This window comes from Pipra filicauda, unplaced genomic scaffold, assembly GCF_003945595.2.
Source record: "Pipra filicauda isolate LSUMZ 115617 unplaced genomic scaffold, ASM394559v2 scaffold433_size896684_pilon, whole genome shotgun sequence".
Taxonomy (NCBI): Eukaryota; Metazoa; Chordata; class Aves; order Passeriformes; family Pipridae; genus Pipra; species Pipra filicauda.
This window is the reverse complement of record NW_024104569.1, coordinates 39,653-62,670: the sequence shown is the minus strand read 5'-3', so window position 1 is coordinate 62,670 and position 23,018 is coordinate 39,653. Positions and strand designations below refer to the sequence as shown.

Below are 23,018 nucleotides of genomic sequence, written 5' to 3'. Positions count from 1 at the left end.
CTTTGCTTTCCTGAGATGACCTCCAAACACACCTTACGAGCACAAAATCCAGGAGGGCAGCTGGCATGTGTTTCAGCAGGACAACTCCTAATTGGCACAATATAGCTATCTTTTTATCCACTGAACTGTGATTTTTGACCCATAAACACAACACAAATTACATAAGGATGGAAACCCTACCCATTTTAAACGCAGGCTCTCGATCAGCTATTCTGAAGAATTTCTTAAAACCACGAGCAACACCACAGACACAATGTGATGTATCACAGAATCATCACAGAATGGTTTGGGTTGGAAGGGACCTTAAAAATCATCTAGTCCCAAGCCCCTGCCATGGTAAGGATCCCTTTGACACCTCCTCCCACCTTCCTTTTTCCTCTGGTTGCTCCATTTAGTATCTGAGTCAAAGGTAAGCCAATGCTGGACACCACTGCTTGAAGCAGAAAATGTGTCTGCAGGAAGTTCCCAATATGCACAGCTTCATTTTCTTAAACCATTTACTTTTCCACCACTACTTTTTCTTTAAAGTAAAGACACCTTTTCCCCCACCACTCATCTGCCCCACCCCACCCAGCAGACCCCACTGCTGCCTGGCCCTGCAGCGTTCAGACCTTCTCCCTGGGCACATTTCGAAGTGGCAGCAGACACACAGTCTGAAAGACTTGAATGTCCCCCTAGATTTAATTAAGTGGCTTAGAAATAAAACCCATTTCACATTAATTTAAGAAACAGATTCACATACTATTTGAGAGAGTTTCCAAGTACATAAGGATGAAGGAAAAAAAAACCCAGGATTTTCCCTACTTTGAAATAGTCTTCTCTCTTCCCTTGTCCCAAGTCCCTCTCCAGCTCTCCTGGAGCCCCTTTAGGCACTGGAAGGGGCTCTCAGCTCTCCCTGGAGCCTCCCCTTCTCCAGGTGAACCCCCCCAGCTCTCCCAGCCTGGCTCCAGAGCAGAGGGGCTCCAGCCCTTGGCCCATCTCCATGGCATCCTCTGGACTCGCTCCAGCAGCTCCACGTCCTCGTGCTGTTGGAAATCCCAGAGCTGGACACAGGGAAGTCTCACTAAGCTGGGGTCTCACCTGAGCAGGGCAGAGGGGCAGAATCTCCCCCCCTCACCTGCTCCCACGCTGTGGGGATGCAGCCCAGGACAGGGGGGGTTCTGGGCTGCCAGTGCCCATGGCTGGCTCATGTCAAACTTCTCATCAACCAACACCCTCAGGTCCTTTTTTTTCTTTCCCCAAGTAGGATGCATTAGCTAATTTAGCTGTCAACTGAATATTTCAGGGCTCCAGATTGTCAGATTCTATTTCTCTTTTTTTAAAAAAGAATAATAGAAAAAAAGTGAATGAAACACTGCCTCAGAATATCAGAATACCCTGCTCAGAACAGGCACAAGAGACTGCTGCTAAGAAAATCCATACATACAGTAGAAATTACTTATTTTCATGGAAGAGACAGAACAATCTTTCAAATCAAGGTTACAGATTCAAAGGTCTCCTCAAGGTTCTCTCAAAGCTCTTTGCTTCAACAGCCTACAGCCGCATTTGAATTTTGAGAACAATTTGTCTCTCTCAAGTGCAAAGATTCCACCATTTAGTCTAACCAGCAATTCCTCTTCCTTGATAGACCCATGCTAAAACTCATGCAAAAAAACATTCTGAAAGTAAGAAGACATGCAAGTTCCTGTTGCACACAGAAAAGTGTATGTTATCTGGTTTTACCTTAAAGCTTAAAAAAGCATGTAATTCCACTTCCCTGGGAGTATAAGAAACTAAAAGAAACTACCATATTAATGGCAATATTAGCATATTAATGTGAATTAATGGAATTGCCTGTATTTCCTTGACATTTTAAGTTCCCTTTCTAATCATCAGTTCAGGGGGTGTGGGAGCTACTCAGCATTTATACCTATACTAAAATTGCTCTTCATTTCCTTTGAACATTGATGGTAATAGTATAGTCTGTGCAATTCTCAACACTACCAAGAAAAAGACTCAATTCATTCCAAAATACAGATAATTCTCTACTGAGGCAGACAAGAAACCAAGCAGAAATGCCAAGCCCAGTGAGAAGGGGGAAAGAAAAGTGTATTACTGATAGTTATTTTCACTGAATGACAAGTTACAGATTCTAACACCACGACCAAAAACATGAAATAAACCTATTTCCAAACCTAAATGTTTGCCCTTTGGATATACAGTCCCATTTTTGCTACAGCACTGTTTCAGTGTCCCTTACTCACTCCCACCCTGCTTTTCCCATGTAAATACAGACACTAAGCATAAAACAAAAGAGGTCCCACTAATGTAGCATTTTCAGTAAGCTCTGCTCAGTGGATTCTTCTCCAAACCACTGACACCCAGCCCTTCTCACAACACACTTTAAAATCCTGTGCTAATCTTCTTCTTTTCCAGGCATATTACCCTGGCTCTGTGTGAAGGGAAAGTCTCCCTCACAAGAACTGTTTCAACCAGGTACAGTTGCAGCCAAGCACAGTCAGACCAAGCTTCTGGGACACAACAGGCCAGACCTGATTCTTGCAGACCTTACTCAGGGTGCTAAATTAAAGTTTTTCAAGCCTGACTGTGGACATGGCCAGAAGCATGAGTAATCCCATGGATTTCAGGGGCACTGCTCGCAGTTGCAACACATATTATGCTACCACATAAACACTGACCCACAGTTTTCAAACTGGGACTACTCACATGGCTGAGAAGTGGTTTATGGGTCAGAGCTCTGCAGAAAGTAAGATGATGAATTTTGTAAGCATTGCCTCAGAAAAGGCAACAAATTACCCACATTTACTCTTCAAAATATCTGCTATTATAAGGAAGTCACCTCCAGCTAGTGCTGCAGGACATGATGAAGGACACGAGTAATGGTTCTAGAAAGCCCATCTGGAGACTCATTGCACACCTCACCTCTTGCAAAGCAACAGCGGTGCAACTAAGAACACAAACACAACAAAAAGTACCACTACAAAGTCAAAAGCTGGTGTTACTACTAGATAGAAGATATTCTCCAGTTCATTACCAACATAAACCCCCTGGCTGTCAGTATAATGTTCCATCTTTCTCCTGTCTCAGTCCTCCATGACCTAAATATTCAGTGATTAGTCCTTCTGTGCATTTAACTCTTTAAGGGCCCAGTCCTGAAGCCCTTCATATTCTTCCATCCAGGCTGCTCAGAAGGAACACGAGAGCACTGGGCAGCTCCTTTGGAAGGGAAACTCAACACCTGGCAGGACCAGCACGGGAGCTCCATCAGTCTTCTCTGTGCTGTACCTATTGCCACTCATTCTGATTCTCATAGGAGTATTTCCAAAAAAGGAGATTTTAACAAACCAGACTAAACACCCTAGAGCAGAAAGAAGTGGTAAATCCTGTGCCAAAGGACGGAGTTCAGCACAGCTGCAAGGTACAGGTGGTGGGACTAATGGTGCTGTTTTATACCCCACTTTAACATTCTGCCACTGAAAGAGTCGTCCTTCCCTGCTCCCTCAATCACACAAACTAAATTATTCTTAGTCAGAAGGTTTCTGTCAGGTCAATAAATTGACCCAACTCCAAGTCGATTCAGCTGATCCCACGCACAGGGTGGGAAAGCTGCACTTGGGGTGGGAGCCAGGGAGACCACAGGGAGCAGGGTGTGGAACTGGGCTCGGAGACACCTCCTGGGGTGGGTGGCACCACAGGCAGGGCTGCTCTTCTGACAGGTCCTGCGCTCTGCCAAACTCTGGGAATGACATGGTTTACTGCAGCTCAACTGGCCAGCAAGCAGAAACACTTTGTCTCCATTATTATTGCCTCATGGCATGGAAAAAAATATCAAACCCTCTTGTTCTGCACCAAAATACTGTCACTGGGAATCAGCAGTATTGAGAGAAATATTCAAAAACTGTTTGTTCCTCTTAACAGCAATGACAAGGAAAATAACTAGTTTGATCTTCCCACCTTCTGAAACCGTGCCATTCTTACCACTCATTCACTAAATACAACCCAAGTTAAACCAGCTTGTCTTTGATAACCAAAGGGGTCAAGACCTTGAGCTTTTTTCAGTGAAGTGTTTTTTCCAGACCTCTACCATTTTTGTGGCAAGGGTTTTTTATTGCCACATCTGCATTTATAGGGGAAATTAAACTTCAACTGATCCCAGGCTTAAGTGAAAAGGTTCAGTTTTGGTTTCCTGTTGGAACTTGCAAAGGCAGAAACTTCTTTTGAGGGGGAGTGAGGCAAAGAACAACAGCTCTATAAAAACAGAATTCAATTTTAACATTGAATTGTGAGTTTATCCAGTATGATGGAGTCTTCACTTTTTTTAAGGGGTGATGAGTGGGACCCTGTAAGTTGGAAAGAGTTTTTTAGTCTTGGGTGCAGTCCTTCATGGCAGCCTGTACACCAACACTCCCCACCTACTGGGAAGGGCCAAGAAGCAGGATTACACTGCAAGTTAGTGCCAGTCTCTGACACACGGCAAAACCAGGCTGTTCCTAATAAAATACCACAAATTAATTTAATCCTGTTTTCTAGGAGTGAAACACACGTTCTTTTCTTTCCTTTCCCCACCTAGAAATTGGCAATAGGAAAAACCAAAACACAAATGCCTTGATTTCAGGTGACTGTCACTGAGCTCTGGGAGTGCTACTGCTGAGAGTGGGGGGAGTAAAAAGCCTCATTTCCACCACCAGGGCCCTTAAGTACCAAGAATGCTGTAATGGCATCACCAGTGTCAATCTGCCCTATCCCCATTGGATTTTCATACATTAGAGGTTTGGATTTTCATACATTAGAGGTTTGGATTTCCTTACCAAGCTCGACTCCCACCTTGGGAATAAGAGGGGGTTTGTTTTGTTGTTTGTCATTGGGTTTTTTGAGGGGGTAGGGGAAGGGTGAATTTAGGTTTATTTTGTTTTTTAACTGCTCCTAAATTCACGACTTCCAAGTTTTTGCCTCTAGCATTATGTTTCCTAACTGTAACAATCTTGAAAGCAAGGTATGTAAACACAAAAATCTGTATAACCTAACCTTGTTCTTCTCATCATAGATTTATCTCATTGTTTGAGCTTCCGGCTCAAATGAAATCTTTTCTCAAGATACTTGAGCTGAATTTCCAAAGGACTGGATTTTCTGCACATTTGCTATATTTGAAATGATAACATCAGGTAACACTGAGGAAAAGGGGAAATAGGCCATGTCACGTAGGCATGCGGTTCTTCAAAGGAGACAATCCTGCCCAGCTGCAGATAATTTCTGTTAAACATGGCTTGAAAATTTAGCCCCAGCATTAGACAGAACTCAACATTTTTCCAAATTGAAAGAAGTCATCACATTATTCATGTAGCAGCAAACAAAACATTAGGTTAACGGGTGTGAAGAAGAAAACGTGGTTCTTCACGTTCTCATGTCAGGATACAGCATAATAAGACAAAGTCACTGTCACACTGGACTTACTTTTCAATGGCCTCAACACTGAAACATCTCACAGCTCTGCCATAAGGGCAAGTAATCCAAATGTTCTCAGAAAATGTCACAGAAACCATACTTTCCTTCCAAGTTTACATAGGCACAAGTGACAACTGCTATGATTTTTACTTCCATTGACCCAAATTACAGAGGAGGTTTTTTCCCCATCAAGAAGTATGATGATAATGTAGAAGTATATAATTACCCTCCTCTGCTGACACTGAAATGTCACCTCCACAGAACATCTCCTACTACTTGTAATTCCACTAAATTCACTATCGATTACACAAGCTGCTGTTACAAGTATAAAACAAGCACTGGCTCTCCAACCCCGGAAACCCTGCCAAGAGGAGGCAGAAGACAGCACTAAGGGAGAGATCTCCAGGTAAGATGGCTACTCTCCAAAGTAAATAGTCATCTACAAGATTCCTGAGCTGGATCACCCCAAAATATTACCTTTCAGAAGTCTCCAGGCTCCCTGTCCCACATGGGAACACCAGAAGAACACAGGAAGCCCCAAGACCATGGAAGAGCTCAGCAGAAGTTTTCAGATTTGCAATGCTGAAACTGTGGGAAAGGCAGACCCTTAACTCATTCTGGAGGTGCTTATGTCCTTTCTTAGATCCCACCTTAATTGTACAGCAAATTATATACTTTGGACTGGGCTGAATCAGAGAAAATCCTGCAAACATCATTTACTTTAAGAGCTGGGTATCATTAAAAGTCCCACAGCAACAGGAGCTGTAAGATACTCCCTCAAACATACCTCAGAGAATGCCTAAATAACAAATATTTTAAAAACAACACCACAGAAAAGGCATGGAGGGAAAGCCTGATCCAGGTCCCCATGTTGTCATGGTGACTCCCCAGTCATTACGTACTTCAGATACATTTAGAAAAAAAGCTACATTTTCACCCCTCCCCAACCAAATAATGCAAAGAAGGAAAAAAAATCCTGCCAGCTTGTCCCACGCCACTCAAACGGCAACCTAGTCCTTTGATCAGGCAGCACCCCCGATATATTTTAATCAATACCTTCCCTGCACTGTGAATCAGGTACTCAGACAACATGGAAACAGGCATCGGCAGAAAATTCAAATTATTAATTTGTCCAGTCCATTTATCATACAAGACGAGGATGCTATCTGAAATGTTTCTGACCACGCTTGGACCAGCTTCAGAATATTTAAAAATAATTACTTACAACATCATTTCATTCCTTCCCATTTGCAGACACTGTTTGCAAAGCAATTGGTTTTCTTTTACCAAGTACTACCAGTTCCACATGTTTATCACAGAGAGCAGACGACCCCAGCCAGCTCAAACAGAATAAAATCCTCTCAACATCGACACGCAAATGCCGCATAAATACGGGTTTTAAAAAGCGTAAAATCAATACAGCTCATTGTGGAGCTGCCTGGAAAGGCAGCGAACGCTCTGCCACCACTAAATCGCTGGCACCGAGCGAGCACTGCCCACCACCACCGAACATCCCCCGCTCGCACGGCAGGGAAAGGCTGATGCACACACAGCACAGCTGTGTAATAAGACACCATTTTCTGAAGGATACCTGAAAAAAGCATGAAGGGCTCCATGAGCGAGCGGCACCGGAGCAGAGCACAGCGAGCACAGCCTGCACACCATGCTCCTGACCGGCGCCTCGCCAGCCCCGCCATCTGCCCCCCGCCCGCCTCCCAGACACGGCATCCCCATCACCCCCAGCCTCCCCCGGCAGCAATCCGTGAGGCGAGGCTGTTTTGTCCTTACTAAGCAACGTACGGACACCAGGTCACTTGAAGATTGCCCGTTCTGTCCCGCTGCGGGGGCCTCCCAAATCAAAAGTGCCCAGCGAAATCCAGGCTTTTCGGCCTCCCCCCCCTTTTTTTTTTCATATTCATTCAAAGCTGTAGGAATACGCTCAGCCCTTGACAATGCCAGCTTGCATGATGAAAGAGCAAAAGTAGTTTTGAGGCTGCAGAATGCCTTTCCCGGGTTACCATGGAAATAAATGTGGGAAGGGGAGGGGGCTTCTCTGATGGCAACTGCTGCTGCTCGGTGGAGATTCTCTAAAGCCAGGCTGCGTGGGACTCTGCTCCAGGAGAACGAAATGTGCTTTACTATTACTACTCTAATTTCACCTGCACTTACTTTCATTTTCACCAAATTTCACTGAGTTGAAATGCGTGAAACTTCCCCCAGATGTTGGGGGGACGCTGTTTGAAATAATCACGGTGTAAGAGCCCTCCAAAGAGGAGCCGAAGAAACTTTATTTACATACTGGGATTCGCACAGATGGGAATTACTGCTCAGTTGCAATTAAAACTTGGTTGACAAAGTGGAACCTGTTGCAAGGCTGACTAGTTTCAGGAAGGCTTCATAAGGAGCATCAGCCTGTTGTTAAACCAATCCCAGTGCCCCGACAGAAGTGGCTGATATCTCCTACCCATGTGGGGCCAGGGGAGAACTGGTGGGAGAAATATCCTAAACCAGGTCCCCCTCCTCACTTCTCTCTCACTGCAGCAACTTCTGCTCTAATCTGAGCTGACAAAATTATGAAAACGCGTTTTTTACATCATCATCTCACAGCAGGAAGATGAAGTAATATTGCAGTTACACATATGGAAAACACACTGCTGGTCCATGAGTGGAAAAACCCCAGAGGGAAGGTCCATCTCCCTGCAATGCAGAAAGCTAACAGCCCAACCCATACCCTTCTACCTGTTTTCCTCCCCAGCCAAATACAATTTCAACATTTCTTTACTAGCCCACAAATCAAAAACTCTAATACAAATAAAACACAAGTCTGATCTTATGATACCACAGTAAAAATTGGTTTTGCTGATCACAAGGAACCCAGATCACACAGAGGGATTCTCCTTGCTTTCCCAGGCTCCTCCAGGTGCCCTCACCATCACGTCTTTATAACCACCCACAGAAAGTTTCACTCACGGCAAAATCTCAATTCCTACACAATCTCAAGGAAGAGCAGAATTAAATCTTCCAGTGCAAAGACAGCAAAGCACCACAAAGCAGCAACTGCTACAAACAAGCACCGGGGAAGGGCTGAAAGGGCTTAAAAATCCCAACAGCCAGAAACTGGAGCAGCTCAATCCTGCTGCAGCCAAAAGCCACGGAGCAGCTCTGCAGGGCTCAACTGACCTGGTCTTACATATTTCTGGCCATATCCCCTCACACCATGCCAGCTTTCCACTGTGCCCCCTCTCCCAGCAGCAGCAAGCACTGACCAGTGTCCACTGTCCAGCTGGCAGCTGCCATCCTGATGCTTTTTTGGGAAAACAGGAAGGAAAAAGAAGAAAAGAAAATTATTCTGGAGCTCTTTATCCCTTTTCTCAACCTGTTCTGAAATGACCCTGAGGAGCAAGGAGGGACAGAGCACAATGCATAAACCCCACTTCCTCAGGAAACCAGATTAAAAGCCACACCATCAACTAGCAAGGAAGCTCAACGAGACCAGGAGAACTCACATGGGAGCAGCTCAGATGGATTATTCTTTTCTTGAAAAGGCAGCTGCCAGGGAGAGACAAAGGTAAACACTGAGGCAGAGCAGAAGGCCAAGAAATTTCAGGGAGAACATATATTGATTATCAAAAGTCAAAAAATACATTTATTTTTATATGTATGCAAAAATCACACATATACATGCATGGCTGGGAAGGGCAGCCAGGAGATTTCTTCAAAGCCTCCCTGGACAAACAAAAAAGCATCACTGATTTTAGACTTTCTAAAAGCTAAATAGCAATAGACTGACCAGCCAACATTCCTGTGATTACGTGGCTAAAACTCCTCCAGGAGAGGAATATACACACGATACACATCATACCTCGTCTCCTAGTAACAAGGCAAGGTATCACATGTGCAGAGCTGAGGGGGAAAAACAGACTTTAGTCTTTCATTGCAAAATAATAAATGGAACAAACTGACAAGTGACTAGCTATTTCTTACTGTGTGATCCTCCTGTAATCTCTTCTTGAAGCTTTTTATCAGAATTGTGCACATGCAAAGAAATGAAGAGTTAATCCCGTGCTTGCTGGTATCTTTTTGATGACTGATAACCTCTCATTGGAAGAACAGAGATATAATTTAAAAAAAAAAAAAAAGAGGCCACTGTTAAGGATAAACTAACACTTCAAATCACGTACCCAGAAAACAGGGAACCTGTTATTTGTTTACCCTTTAATGCTGTGACAACTACATTAAGCTGCCAATGAAACAAAGGAAAGAAGTCAGCTTGCCCACCTGCAACACTGATATCTGATGCAGACACTTGCACTGCTGTATTTTCATACTATCAGTAGCTGCATGCACCAAAAATAAAAAAAAAACAAACCCAAACCCTCAGAAGATGCAATAAATCACTCAAGCCATAAAGGCACAAGCAAAAGAGCCTTGTTTTTTTGAATTGTGTAATAACTTTAAATAACCAACCAAAAAAAAAACCCCTACAACTGCTAATCTGTGTGAAAACTGCACAAGCACACCATGTTATCTGGTCCCCAAATAACACCACTAAAGGTGGAATGGCACACTAGCCTTTGGAAATGGAGATTTATAGAGGAACCTGGTACATCTGGGGACACTCTGTGGTTTGCAATGTGTATTTTTACCATTTTCTCTCATGCAGAGCTGGCTGTGTGGACAGACAGAAAACTCAGGGTGCTTTTGTGAGCCACACGGGTTTTCCACATATTTCAACCTAAATCCAAGCCACCTGAAAAGGAAACCAGAGTGGTTTTTTAAAAGATGACTTTTCGCAATTCTCCTTAAGTTTTCAACATTTTAAGCCCCATATCTGCCAATGTCCAGCATTTCCTTCTCCTGTAGCAGCAGGAGAATTCCTCATGTACACTGACAAGGCTTAAAGGTGCTACCCTACTGCTGCTTTAGAATGGCAGTTAAAAAAGTATTTCTCAATTGTTATTTCCTCCTGCATCTCTAATGACTACAGAGGCATTTCACCTTTAAAACACGATCTTTTCAATCCACATAGTGTTTCCTTGGTGGCATTAAGCCAGCAAAGGGGGTTTTATCACTGTTCAGTTGCAAGAGAAACTTATGAGAACCAAGTAACTGTTGAGAAAATGGAAATAACTTTGCTGTCAGTCACCTCTGCTGCCAAAATACATTCCTTTCAGAGCTCAGCATCTTTGCTTTTTTAAGCTTAAACACACTAAACAGAAAAATTTGCCCTGGTCATACAAATTTCTGCAACTTATTTGATAATCTCCCCCTTAAGATCCTGCAGTAAAAAAAGAGAGGTTTAAATCACTGGTGTCAGAAGAAGATTAAACACCCAACTAACTTCATCTAGTTTAGTTGGGTAGTTTTTCTACTAAAACAAAATAAAATATTCCTCAATAAAGCCAGATGAATGGGTCTTTAGAGATCTTTGATCCAGCCATTTCATCCCACATTTCCAGTAGGTGTATAAATTTTACTGTACTAATAATAGGTTATTATTACTATTACCATCCCCAACAACAGACAGGCAGTGCTGACCATCCTTTAAGCACAAACACTTGTGAGAGGCTCTCAGCCTCAGGCTGAGTGTCCCCAGAGTGCTCTGCTCTGGAACCACAGCAGGAGAAAATCCAGAACAGAGCCGGCACACAGTGAGGAACAGAGGGGAGCACGAGGAGCTCGGGAAGTTCAATTCAGTGACATCTATCAGACACAAATATGAAAGGTGTGAAGTGCCTTTTCCCCACTCTCATTTTATCTCCACTGTCAGAAAACGCTTTGAAAGCAAGCAGAACGTATTTCTGTGAGGTCACGGACGGGAGCTTTGTAATTTCTTCTGAAACATTTAGAAAAGAGGAATAAAACTGGAAAGCTGAAACCATAAACTGTGACACGCACATTTATTCACAGTTGACTTTGCGATTTCCAGTTTGGTTTTTATCAGGACAAAACCTCGTGGTCTCATTTCCTCCGGTTTCCAGGGAACTTCATTATTAAAACACAGAGTTTTAAAATAGACCATGACTTCACCCAAAAAACAAAGATAGCCTTTGTGTGAGGGGAACCACAGTTGTGTGCTCTGAATGGTGCATAACACAGCACAGCTTTAGCAAGAGCATGAGCCAGGCCAATTCTTTTTAAATTTTTATATGTAACCCTTAATTTTTTAATACATATATACATGGATCCATACATTACACATATACATGCATGTATATATGTACACCTTGACAATCACTCCCTTTAATAACTTCAAACTTACAAAGAGGCAGTTTGCTGCTGTTATAGTAATTGTTCACGGTTAATTTTATGCACCATCTCTTTCAGAGCAGTAGGAATAAAAATGTACTCACAAATAACATATGAATGAACAATTTTCTTCCCAAAACTCCTGTCACTGCTGCCACAGCAGACAGTGCACAGGGGCAGCACATTGTCCTCGGCTCTGGAACGTTCTGAAATCATCAGTGAGGAAAAGGAATCTCTGCTATTAGCTGGATATCTGTATACCTATGATGTAGCTAACTGGCCATCTACATTTCTGTGGATCTCACATGTGTTTTGGAAGCTCTGGGACGTGGAACAGCAGCGCCTGCTCTTGGTGAGAGCACTTTGATAGCAGCTTGTTGGAGTGGTGTCCAATTTTAATTTTATTATTCCTACAAAAGCACCCAACGATCCCAAAGGAAAGCAGGGCTCAGAGAGATAGGCACTGTACAAATACTTACTAAAAACAGGTTTTGTTCACAGTTCAAACAAAGTATGCTTGAAAATGAAAGAAGGGGGGGGGAGGACAGTGTTGCCAAGGTTTCACAGCGGGAACAGAACTGTAGCAGGGACTCCTGTCCAGTCCTTCCCAGCTCCTGGGACAGGGTTAACCCCCTTCCAGCACCAGTTAGTGAGCTGGCAGCATCCTTTCAGACAAAAAGAAGCAAATATGAGCCTTTGTTATCCCACTCCATAAAATACATAACTGAAGTGCAGGTGTTCTTGGTGCACACAACTCCTTGCTGGCACACAGGAGAGGCAGGGGAATTCTTGTGGGAATCCCCTGCTAGAACACTGGCAGAACATCACTGGCTACATTAGTCACAGCCCAACACAAACAGAATATGCAATTCTGCAGGAAAAAAAAACAAAAGTGAAGGAGCACACAGAGACAGACGCCGTGCAGAGAAGTTACTACCACAATAGCATTTCATGCAAGAAGTAGTAAAAAGAACACAGTATTATCCCTTTTGGGTTCAGCTGCACTGAGCAGTAAGTGTACTTGCAAAGAAATCAGATTTAAATTGGTGCTTCCAAGCAAAACTTCAAGTCTTTCAAAGAACGTGCTCCTCTTCGTGCCATGCTGAAACAGGGTCATCCCACTGCTGCTACACCAGGTTTAACAGCTGAAGGGTCTTGTCTTCCACAAGTAGAAGAGCCTTGGACTCACTTTCACAACTCCATTAAAAATTGCTTTTAAAGGTATCCACTGGCACATAGAAAGAGGCAGGTGGGCTCATACAGAGATTTTTATCAAAGTAATATTATCCAGAACAGAAACCATACATTTATAAGGATCTACGTGTAAATATGGGATACCCTTAAAAAGGGCCAATTCCCATCCAAATCCCATAATACAGCAGTCTTAGCCAAAAAAATTGGAAGGTTTCATTGAATTAACGCCTATTCTTCATGACTAAAGGTGACAGAACCCTGCAATAGAATCACAGAATTGTTAAGGTTGGAAAAGACATCTAAGATCAAGTCCAAACCATCAACCCAGCACCTCTAAACCATGTCCTCAAGTGCCACATCAATATTTTTTGAACACTTCCAGGGGTGGGGATTCCACCACTACCCTGGGCAGCCCCTTCCAACGCCTGACCACCCTTTCAGTGAAGAAAACTTCCCTGATATCCAATCTAAACCTTCCCTGGGGCAACTTGAGGCTGTTTCCTCTGCTCCAGTCCCTTGTTCCCTGGGAGTAGAGCTTGACTCCCCCCCCCTGGCTCCACACTCCTGTCCCCCTGAGCCTCCTTTTCCCCAGGCTGAGCCCCCCCAGCTCCCTCAGCTGCTCCTGGTGCTCCAGACCCTTCCCAGCTCCATTCCCTTCTCTGGACATGTGCCAGCACCTCAAGGTCTTTCTTGTTGTAAAGGGGCCCAAAACTGAGCCCAGGATTTGAGGTGCAGCCTCACCAGTGCCCAGCACTGGGGGACAAAAGGAGGCTGGGGCTGGGCTCAGTTCAGCATCTCCCACTGGGGCAGGCAGAACACTACACTGCTCTCCTCTACTTAAACACCCAAGTGGACCCAGTGGTCTTCTGCTTTCTCTTGCTCTGTTTTCAAATTCAAAATTTGAATTTCAAAAAAAGAGCATACGTATGTATGCTCTCCTGAAAAACAAAGCAGAAGTCTTTTCTTTTACTTTTCCCCTTCAATTTATCCTTTGCTGTAAAGAGAAAGGTTATAATTCACTCAATTGCTCATTTCTCTACCAGGATTAAGAGGTAAAAATGCTCCAGTTTCCTTGCCAGGAACTAGCAGCAGCACACTTGCCTGGCACGGCAAATCTTGCTCCACACCAAGAGAAATGTTAAAACTGCATAGACACAAATTAAAAAAAAATAATTAACAAAATCCTATTAATTTCCATATTGCATTGATCAAAAATCAGTACCTGTACAAAGATCTGCAAAATTAAAATCAAGTCAAGCCTGTAGTTTTTAAAGCCTTCATCCTGGATTCTGTAATGTGTTCAATCATAATTAATCGGGCTTAATAATAATCTTATTATACAAAAGGTGTTTAAAAAGAAACGCCAAAAAAATCCCGAAGCATTTCATGAAGTAACATTTTCATTGACATGAAATAATATATCAATTACAGAAATTCAAACTCCTTCCAGCTGAGATTTCGCAAGTTTTTGCTGAAGGGACCCACACAAAGAAATACAAATCAAGAGACTGAATTCTCTGATTTTTGCCAGCTGCTGTTCTGGGCACTGAGCACAACAATTCTCTGTGACTAGAGCCTGGCCTGAGCTGCTCTGGACACAGAACAAGCTCAAAACTTGCAGGAGAAGGATTTACTTTTGTTCTTTTTGTTCTTTTATTTTTCAAATAGCCACAAAACTACATCCTGGCTTGAGGAACGAGGTTACAAGGCGCTTGTCTTGCACGAATTTGCCTGTTTTATGGCACCCAGGACTTCTGTTCTGAGTGTTGTTCTTTTAAGCACACGGGTTTAAATGTTTAGCACAAGACAGTCCAAAGAGCTCTTTGTTGTAGTTTGCTGCCAAGAGGTTTGGATTTGGGCTGGTTATCGTTTGTTCTGTCCATACTAATGACATCCTTTAGACAAATATTTGGCAGTGCAGTCTTGGCTTAAAAAAACCACAACATTTTCTCAAGGAAGTATCTTTCCATATTATTAAATGAATATGAAAAAAAAAAGAGGATGTCTGTATGGACAAGGTGGAAAACTACAGTACTGGTTACAAAACAAAGCAAAACTTGGGCCTGTTGGACTAGGGGCAAAAAAGCAGGGCACAAGTGAAGCTAGAAAAGGCAGAAGCCCCAGGTTTCCCCCCAGTGAGTGTGCTGTAGAGTCAAACAAAGCACCCATGCCCTCGGGTTAATGCCAACAGCACTAAACCAGAACTGCACGGAACCCCCTCGTGACTGGTGTCCTGCTCCTCTCTCCCTCAACCTGTAAAACGTGATTTTCTGCACAAGTAATTTCAAGTTCACGTTCAGGGAAGCACTTTGCTGCTCTTGGAATGCTGCAGCCTTCTGCCTGCCTTCAGGACCTGTTTGCACCCTCTTGAATCCAACAGAAAACAATTAAGTTTTATGCAACTTTTGCCCCCTTCAGTAGTACACCTTGAGAAGATTTTGAATCTTTTTTTTTTTTTTTTGGTAATGAAACAAGTTGATTTTAAGGAGAACGAGGGACTATCTGGACTCCTGCAGCAAACCTCAGACAGCAGACAGAGCCCCAGGACTGCTGGGGCTGGTCCCACAAAAACACTACAGTGCAGCTCCTCCAGAGCCCCACAGACACCCAGGAACTGCATGTGAGGCAGCAATAATCTCCTGTCATTTATTAAGTTGAGCTTCAACAGATGTTTAAACAGGACTGAGGTTTATCATCAATAAATCTTGTCATGCTCGCTTAGCTTTGCCTCTAATTAGGGATGCATAAACTCCCCTCGTTTAATTTCAAACCTCTTTTGAACGCACAGTTTAAAAGCTCCATTTGTCTCAGAATTACTGCTTTGTGTTTTCAGTATAATTCTTTTATGGGGTTTTGAGACAAAACTGAAGAGGAACAAAGGAGTTGGCCATGAACATTATCAGAAAAGGAGGGGGAGGGGGAAGAGTGAAAGTGAAAAATAAAGTATTTGAGGAACAGATGGAAAGGAAAGATGGAGAGCAGCAAGGAACATAACAAATGCATACCATGGCCTGTAAACTATTTCATCCCAGCTTGGCTTTTGTGCCATCAGATGTAGAATTCCTCTCTTAATGCATCACCCAGGTGTGAGACATGGGCTAAGTCAAAGAGAGGTGAGGATGTGTTTCTAGTCTGGGCACAAGATAAAAGACAAAGGGAAGCTCAGATTTTAAACTCTAAAGGTACCAGCTATTGATTTCCAGTTTGTTAGCCCTCCAAACACAAAGTTTGATGTTCCTCCAGATGTTTTAACAGCTTTCCATGCTGCCTTCAGGACTGTCCACCTCTCATCTAAAGGAAGGTACCCTGACAGTCTCTCTTGTAGCACATCTTGACCCATCCACAATTTTCCCAATGTTAAGACAGATTTGAAACACAGGTGGACTTGCCAACAAATAAACTACAATGTCGCTGGCTGATCATGTCAGTGTTTTATCAGGGGAACTCTATATCATTATAGATCTGTGAGATACACACACACATCTCTAAGCAGATGATTCCCAGCCAAGAAATATCACTCCCCTTTATTCCTGTTCTGCAGATTTTTCTGTGTATTACTTGTCACCCAGAGTAGTAGGTTATATTGCATTACCACAGACACAGTAAACTAGATTTATCAGGTTGTGGGTTTTTTTTAATAATTTCTACTAAAAATAAAACAAGCAAAAATACTAGCATTGAATTTGAGATTTCAAAATTTTCCCATAACAGTCTAGTTTCTTCAGACTTTACTGCTCATCAGAAAAGGTCATTTCAAAGAGCAGGACACAGCAGTGAGTGCCTGGTGGGTCTGCAGAGACCTCCATGGGTGCTGCCACCACCCCCTTGCCTGCACCTTGCACGCTGAGTTTTGGGGAATTATGTCAGGTGCCACGTTTTGGTATTTCCCAACCATTCAAAAAACACAGCACTTTAGCTATAGGCTCAGCAGAGAGTAAAGAAAAAGACATGAAGAGAGCAAAAGCTGCAACAAATTAAGTTATTTATCAGGAGGTGGATTATTTCACATAAAATTATGCCTTTTACTCACAGACCAGCCACCAACCCTTTTCACACATCTATAAACCTCCTAAATACCACACAGTTTGAACTAGAACAGCTAAACACAACCTATCTCTAGTTCCTGCTCTCTAATTAGGAGTTGCTTCTTAGGATCAATAGCAGTAAAAAACTCATGCAGGTGCACAAAGGTATTGCTGAAGTGGGTCCAGGTACAGGCACGGACCTGAGGAGGTCTGTGCCTCCACGATCTGAGTCCCATTTCTCTCATCGCTTGTGAGCCTCCTGGTGCTCACTCCAAGTTTGGTGTCTGATGGCCTGAGTCCAGGTTAATAAAAATATCACCCAGAACCCTTTGCAACATATTATTTTGCTGCCTTGAGAAATACTGCTACAGCAAAAATTTCTGGCTCTTTTTTTTTGTCTCCTCTGCTCACCAAAACACACACAGAAGATGTGTGCTAACACTGAATATTAACCCTCTACCTTATCACACCACGGCTGTACAGCGAGTTCAGCTCCACACTGAGACAAAACAGAATCACCTTCATTTGGCTTTCCATCATGGATTTTGCTTTGACAAATCTGTGTCCAAACCATTGACATATTTGTAATTGCAGTCAATACTGTGGTAAAACCTGCGAAGGCACCGGGGCTCCACCACACAAATGGATCACAAAACCACGCCCCTTCTGGGGAATTTAACAGGGTAAGAACACACCCTTCTGAGAGGTCTCTGCTCTCACCACTAACCTCTCATTCAATAGCAATACAGAATCATGGACAGGACCTCGAAGCTCATCTTGTTCCAACCCTCTGTCACGGGCAGGGACACCTTCCACTAGACCAGACTGCTCCAACCTGGCCTTGGACACTTCCAGGGATGGGGAGTATCATTTCTAACAACAATTCATCAGAGTTGTGAGAACGACTGTGATTTAACCTGTTGCACAGTTTTCTTCAAAGCCTTTAGAAAAAAAGTCTTCCCTCATTTAGTTTTTGCTTACGGGACATGTGAAAAGCCCGAGTAGAGGATATAAACATTTCCCATACACGCCCCCTCAGTTTTACAAGTACAATATGAAAACATTTTGGAAACAAGGTGTTCTGAATTTTTTTCTAAATCAACACCAGAATAGAGATTTTTTTCATGCAGGACCACTCATCTTTTTATCCTTAAGCATCAAGTGTCATCTGGTGGATTGACAGAGAACTGCACCGAAGAACCTCTCAGAGCAAATTTCACTAGGGAAGGAGAAATAAACAAACTAAGTAGAGACAATATTTACCTACAGCCTCGGAGATGCAAACAATAGAAGCACAAACCTCTTTCAGACGCAGGTGTTTAGAAGAGGATCAGCCGTAAGACTCTCATCTCACAACACATCCAGGGATTTGATGGACTTACCTCACTGAAATTTGGGAAACACAAGCTTTTTATGACTTTCTGTCCAAAAGCTACAAGAAAGCATTATGAAAGCTACTAAAAAGCTGTATGTCTCCAGCAAAGACATCAAAAACCCTCAGTCAATTCTTATCTTTTTTCTGTTAATTTAATCTGAGATCCATAAGTAACTTCCTGAATCTGGAACTGAAGCTTTAAAGGAAAACAATCATCCTGGGTGACATGTCAAGCTGTTTTCCCTGATGAAAAAAATGATAAATAACAGAATAATCAGATGCCTTAATCAAGGCCAGTAAAAACACAACAAAGCTTTAAATAAAAGAGCAAATGTTTAACTAGAAACCAAACTTCCTATTTCTTACTGTGCGTTTGCAACACACATCCCAGGCTCCTCTCTCAACCAACATTAATCAGCTCTGACATCATGATTTTAAAGAACACACATCTCTTTTCTTATCACTAAAGAGAAGTAAGAGACCGAGCCAAGAAGAGAGGTTACAACAAACTCCTAACAAAGCTGCAGAGAAAATAAAAATTAAATAAATAAAAGAGAAGACTTTGCCAGGATCACAAGAAGAAGATTGATTTCTATCAGTTTTAATGCTTCAATTCTAAAAGTAACTACTCCCCCTCCAAAAATGTATTCCTTTAAAGACATTAATTTTGAAATACATTATTAGCAATCTTAATAAGTAAACCATGGGGCACATACCTTTGGGAAACACTCCAGTTTTTTAGGAAGAAGAGTGTTAATCAACTTACAAAGTAGAAAAATCATCAGCATCTTCCTGGCCTGTCAAGTGATTTCATCCCTTATTGTGAAGGGTCATGGCCACTGATGGCACTGAGTTTTAGCTGTTTGAAACCACAGCAAAAGCCAATTGCCAGAGAAGGCAGCTCAGCCCCCACAGCATGGCTCTGTTTGTTAAGGTCCTAGAGTGGTTTTGGCTGGAAGGGACCTCACAGATCATCCCATTTCAGTGAGATGTTCCCAACGGGGACAGCGAGACCTTCCACTAGCCCAGGTTGCTCCAAGCCTTGTCCAGCCTGGCCTTGAACACTTGCAGGGATGGGGCAACCACAGCTTCTCTGAGCAACCTGTGCCAGGGCCTTACCACCTTCACAGCCAAGAATTCCTTCCCAATATCCCATCTCACCCTGCCCTCTGGCAGTGGGAAGCCATTCCCCCTTGTCCTGTCCCTCCAGGCCCTTGTCCAAAGTCCCTCTCCAGCTCTCTTGGAGCCCCTTTAGGCCCTGGAAGGGGCTCTGAGGTCTCCCCAGAATCTTCTCTTCTCTAGGTTGAACTGTCTCAGCCTGTCTCCAGAGCAGAGGTGCCCCAGCCAGTAAGGTCACAGAACTGCAGGTGTGTGCACGCTCTTCACTCCTCTTGTTCATTCCCCACGCTGTGTTCATTTGCATAGAGGAATTTAAACTGGCTCCCAGTGAAGTCAATGTACTGGTTGGAGTGGCTGCAATTCCTTTGTGCTGTCCTTCAGGTGCTCTCCCGCTGAGCTGTGATCCCTCTGCAGGCTCTGGGCTTCTCTTGCTGGTACTGGCATCAAACCAGTAGAACTGGGATGGATTGATGTTCCCCTGCCTTAGTTCAAAGCTCTCTTCACCAGCTTGGCAAGACTATGAGCAAAGATGCTCTTCCCCTTCCCTGACAGCTGGACCCCACCTGCCCCCAGCAGACCAGGTTTCCAAAGCAAGGTCCATGGTCTAAGCAGCTGAACCCCTGGCTGGAAGGGAACCAGTCTCATGACCATCTGTTGAATCGCCAGATTCAAATGGTCCTTTCAAACCTCTTGCCTTTGACTGGGAGGAATGATGAAAAAGCTACCTGTGCTTCAGAGTCCCCTACCACCACTCCCAGGGCTCTGCAATCCTTCTTGATACTCCTCAGACTGCTCCTGGCTATGTCAGTGGTGCCCACATGGAAGGCCAGCAGAGACTAACAGTCAGTGACACGGGGAGTAGACAGGACTGCCTCGCTCAGCTCCAGCATCTCTACTGATGGATGGGTCTTTCCTCTCCAGTCTGCAGAGTGGTAAAGTGGTTCTGCAAGGGCCCCTCAGGCTCTGGGGGAAGGCTCTTCCTCCTGCAGGTCCTTGCTGTTGAAGCTGCCATCCTTCTGCATTATTGCCCTGGTGCGTTCTGTGGGGGGCAGATTTTGGCTGTTTGGCTGAGAGCTGCATGTCCATTGAAAACTGCACTTGGAACCAGCTGCTGAACCTCGGCCTCCCTAGTGTTACACTACCTCCTCAGAGCCTCCTGCAGCTAAGCCACCTGCTGCAGGTCGTTCTCCACCTGGACACACTCTTTGCAGGCATCTCTGCTGCCCATCCCTGCCCGAGGAGGAGGGTCCAGGCACTGCCTGTAGCCTGAGGTCCACACCACATCCTGTCCCTTCAAAGCTCCCTCTGTGAGGAGGCATCAGCCACAGCTGGGGTAGACGGTGCAGATCCTCCCACTGCAGCCTCTGCTCTCAGAGGAGTGCCCCCCATCCTGCCCTGAGGGCTAAGCAGGATGGTGCTCAGCCCATGCAGGCGGTCACACCCCGGGGCCCCGTGGCTGCACTGTGTGTCAGTCAGACTGAGCCATTCTGGGTTATGAAGTCAGACTCCATCAACTCTATCATTAATCCAAAGGCAACTTGATGAGCAAAGTACCCCTTAAAGATACAGAATCAATTTGCTGTCTTTCCTGTGTGAGATCAAAGGTGTGGACAGAGAAGAGTGGCCAAGACTCAGTTTGAGCCCTGGGGCACGGCCCTATCAAAGCCCACTGAGCAGGCTTTCCAGGGGCTGACAGTGGATGTGTCACCATCCCCGTTTCAGCTCTGACCAGAGAGCTCTTATAAAGCTGTGTCCCAACTCGCCTCAGCTACTGGGTTTTGGTTTGTGGCTCAGCACAGTCTTGAAGCATGACCTGTGCTCCCTTCAGAGGAAATGCAATGAGGAGAGGCATTGAGGGAGTGCATCAAGCTCACAACAGCAGCTGACAGGCATGTGGTCTGCAGTGCCTTCCTAGAGCTGGCCTCATGTAAAAGCCCTTCAGACACACTCCCTGGGCAGATGGTGGTCCTCAGCACCACCTTCCTTCCATAGATCCACTTCTATAGGCTGCAGCTATTGCTGATGTAGACAAAGCCAACATAAGCTATTTTTCCTTTCTTTGGTATTTTTAACCTCCAAGTAAATGTTTTAGCTAAGCAAAACCTACTGCTAAGCATTAAAACTAAGGATACATCCTAACCAGGACAATACCAACTAGAACTGCTTCCCACTCCTGAATCAGAAACAAAATTACGCCGAGAACTGCTTATACTCCTCCCTTACAAGCCAAAGCCAGTCTCCCCTCAAACCTGACACCAGAGAGAAGGCAACCACGAAGTCCAGGTTATCCAGCAGGAGGGAAGAACAAGCTTCTCAGCAGGGATTTCCAGCAGGTAGTACCCACTGGAAAAAAGGTGTGTAAGGGTGCTCGCCTCTGCATCCCAAGTCACAGCCCTAAAGCTGAACGTCCCAAGTCCAGCAGGGTTTTCCAGTTAGTTCAGATAAGCTAATCCTCTTTTTTACAGACTCCAAATAAAGTTCTCAACTGCCCCACTTGAGGTATAGAAGATACAGAAAGTTTCAGTAGATCAGAGGTCCAACGGAGCTGACAAAGACCAGAAAAGCATTACCTCAAAGCTCAATTCAGAGGTAGCTGATTCCCAGTCAGATTAAAGTGCAAGCACTGGATACTGACATCTAAAGGTTGCTTCAATTATACAGTGAAAGTCAGTACTTGAAACAGGACAAGTTTCTGATTCTCCTGAAAGTGCAAAAGGTGGTCTGCTTAACTGCAGAGAAAGCCAAAACAACAGAGCAGCACCTTACCTCCCAGTAACCTCCTAGTTCCATGCCTAGTTGTTTTGGGTGAAATCTAAAAATAATTTAAGTAACTAAAGAGGTTAAAACAGTTGCCAAAAAAAAAAAATAAAAACCAGTGTACCACTGGGCATACCATCAGTACACCATGAGTAAATAAACACCCATGGATTTACCCCTGGTGCTCCAAAGTGAAGAAAGAGATGGTCTTGCTATTAGTCCTAGAAGGATAAAAAGCTCCAAACTCTGCATATATGATAAGAGGAGCCCTCCCCTACGAACTGCAGGGTTATGGCTCAAGGCAAAGGAATGTCTTCCCACAGTGCCAAGGAAAGCCACTTCAATGTGGTGTCCTCACCCCCCATTAGGGATTGCAAACCCTGTGTTTAGGGGCATGGAAAGAAGCTGAGAGATTTACAAGAATTAGCAGGGCTGTATCTAGAGTTTCCTACAACACCCACTTTTTCCAGTGGAGGAGATCCGTGGTCTTCTGAGGACTCAGTCAAATGCCAGTTTATTCAGTACAAAAAGCTGTAGCTCCACCACGGCACCAGCTCCCAGCTGAAGGAATCTTCTCCTGACATACATCTTACAGATTCCTTAAACATACATCTTTCTAGTTTGGCCTTTAGTGTTGGTGCCAAGACTGCAGGCTGCCAGCACAGTATTAACTCAGGCTTGCAATGCTGGAAGGGGGCAGGGGAAGCATTCCTGACAATATTAACAATTAGGAGTTTCCTGCAACACCAGTGGAGTACTGGTGAGCAGCTGCAGAAACTGCAGAGAATGCTTTTCTTCTCTCAGACTTGATCAACCATTATAAGATGCCAAGACAACCCCTGTTACCACTGTGACTT

The 23,018-nt window shown here is 44.1% G+C and overlaps 1 protein-coding gene across 8 annotated transcripts in view; it reads right to left on the bottom strand.

Annotated features, from left to right (window-relative positions):
• Positions 1 to 23,018, bottom strand: part of FGD3 (FYVE, RhoGEF and PH domain containing 3) — a 108,671-nt gene that overhangs the window by 72,563 nt on the left and 13,090 nt on the right. The window contains exon 1 of one of the 8 annotated variants that reach the window (XM_039385769.1): positions 7,231 to 7,388. The exons of 4 other annotated variants lie outside the window; for them this stretch is intronic. Coding sequence is in view for 1 of the 4 variants with exons in the window: in XM_027732582.2 (XP_027588383.2) it covers positions 7,034 to 7,058 (25 nt within the window). In the remaining 3 variants the exon portion in view is untranslated. Of the gene's footprint in view, positions 1 to 6,667; positions 6,853 to 7,033; positions 7,091 to 7,230; positions 7,389 to 23,018 lie in introns of those variants that run through there. 3 more of the 8 variants (XM_039385770.1, XM_027732582.2, XM_039385771.1) reach the window with 3 other exon arrangements.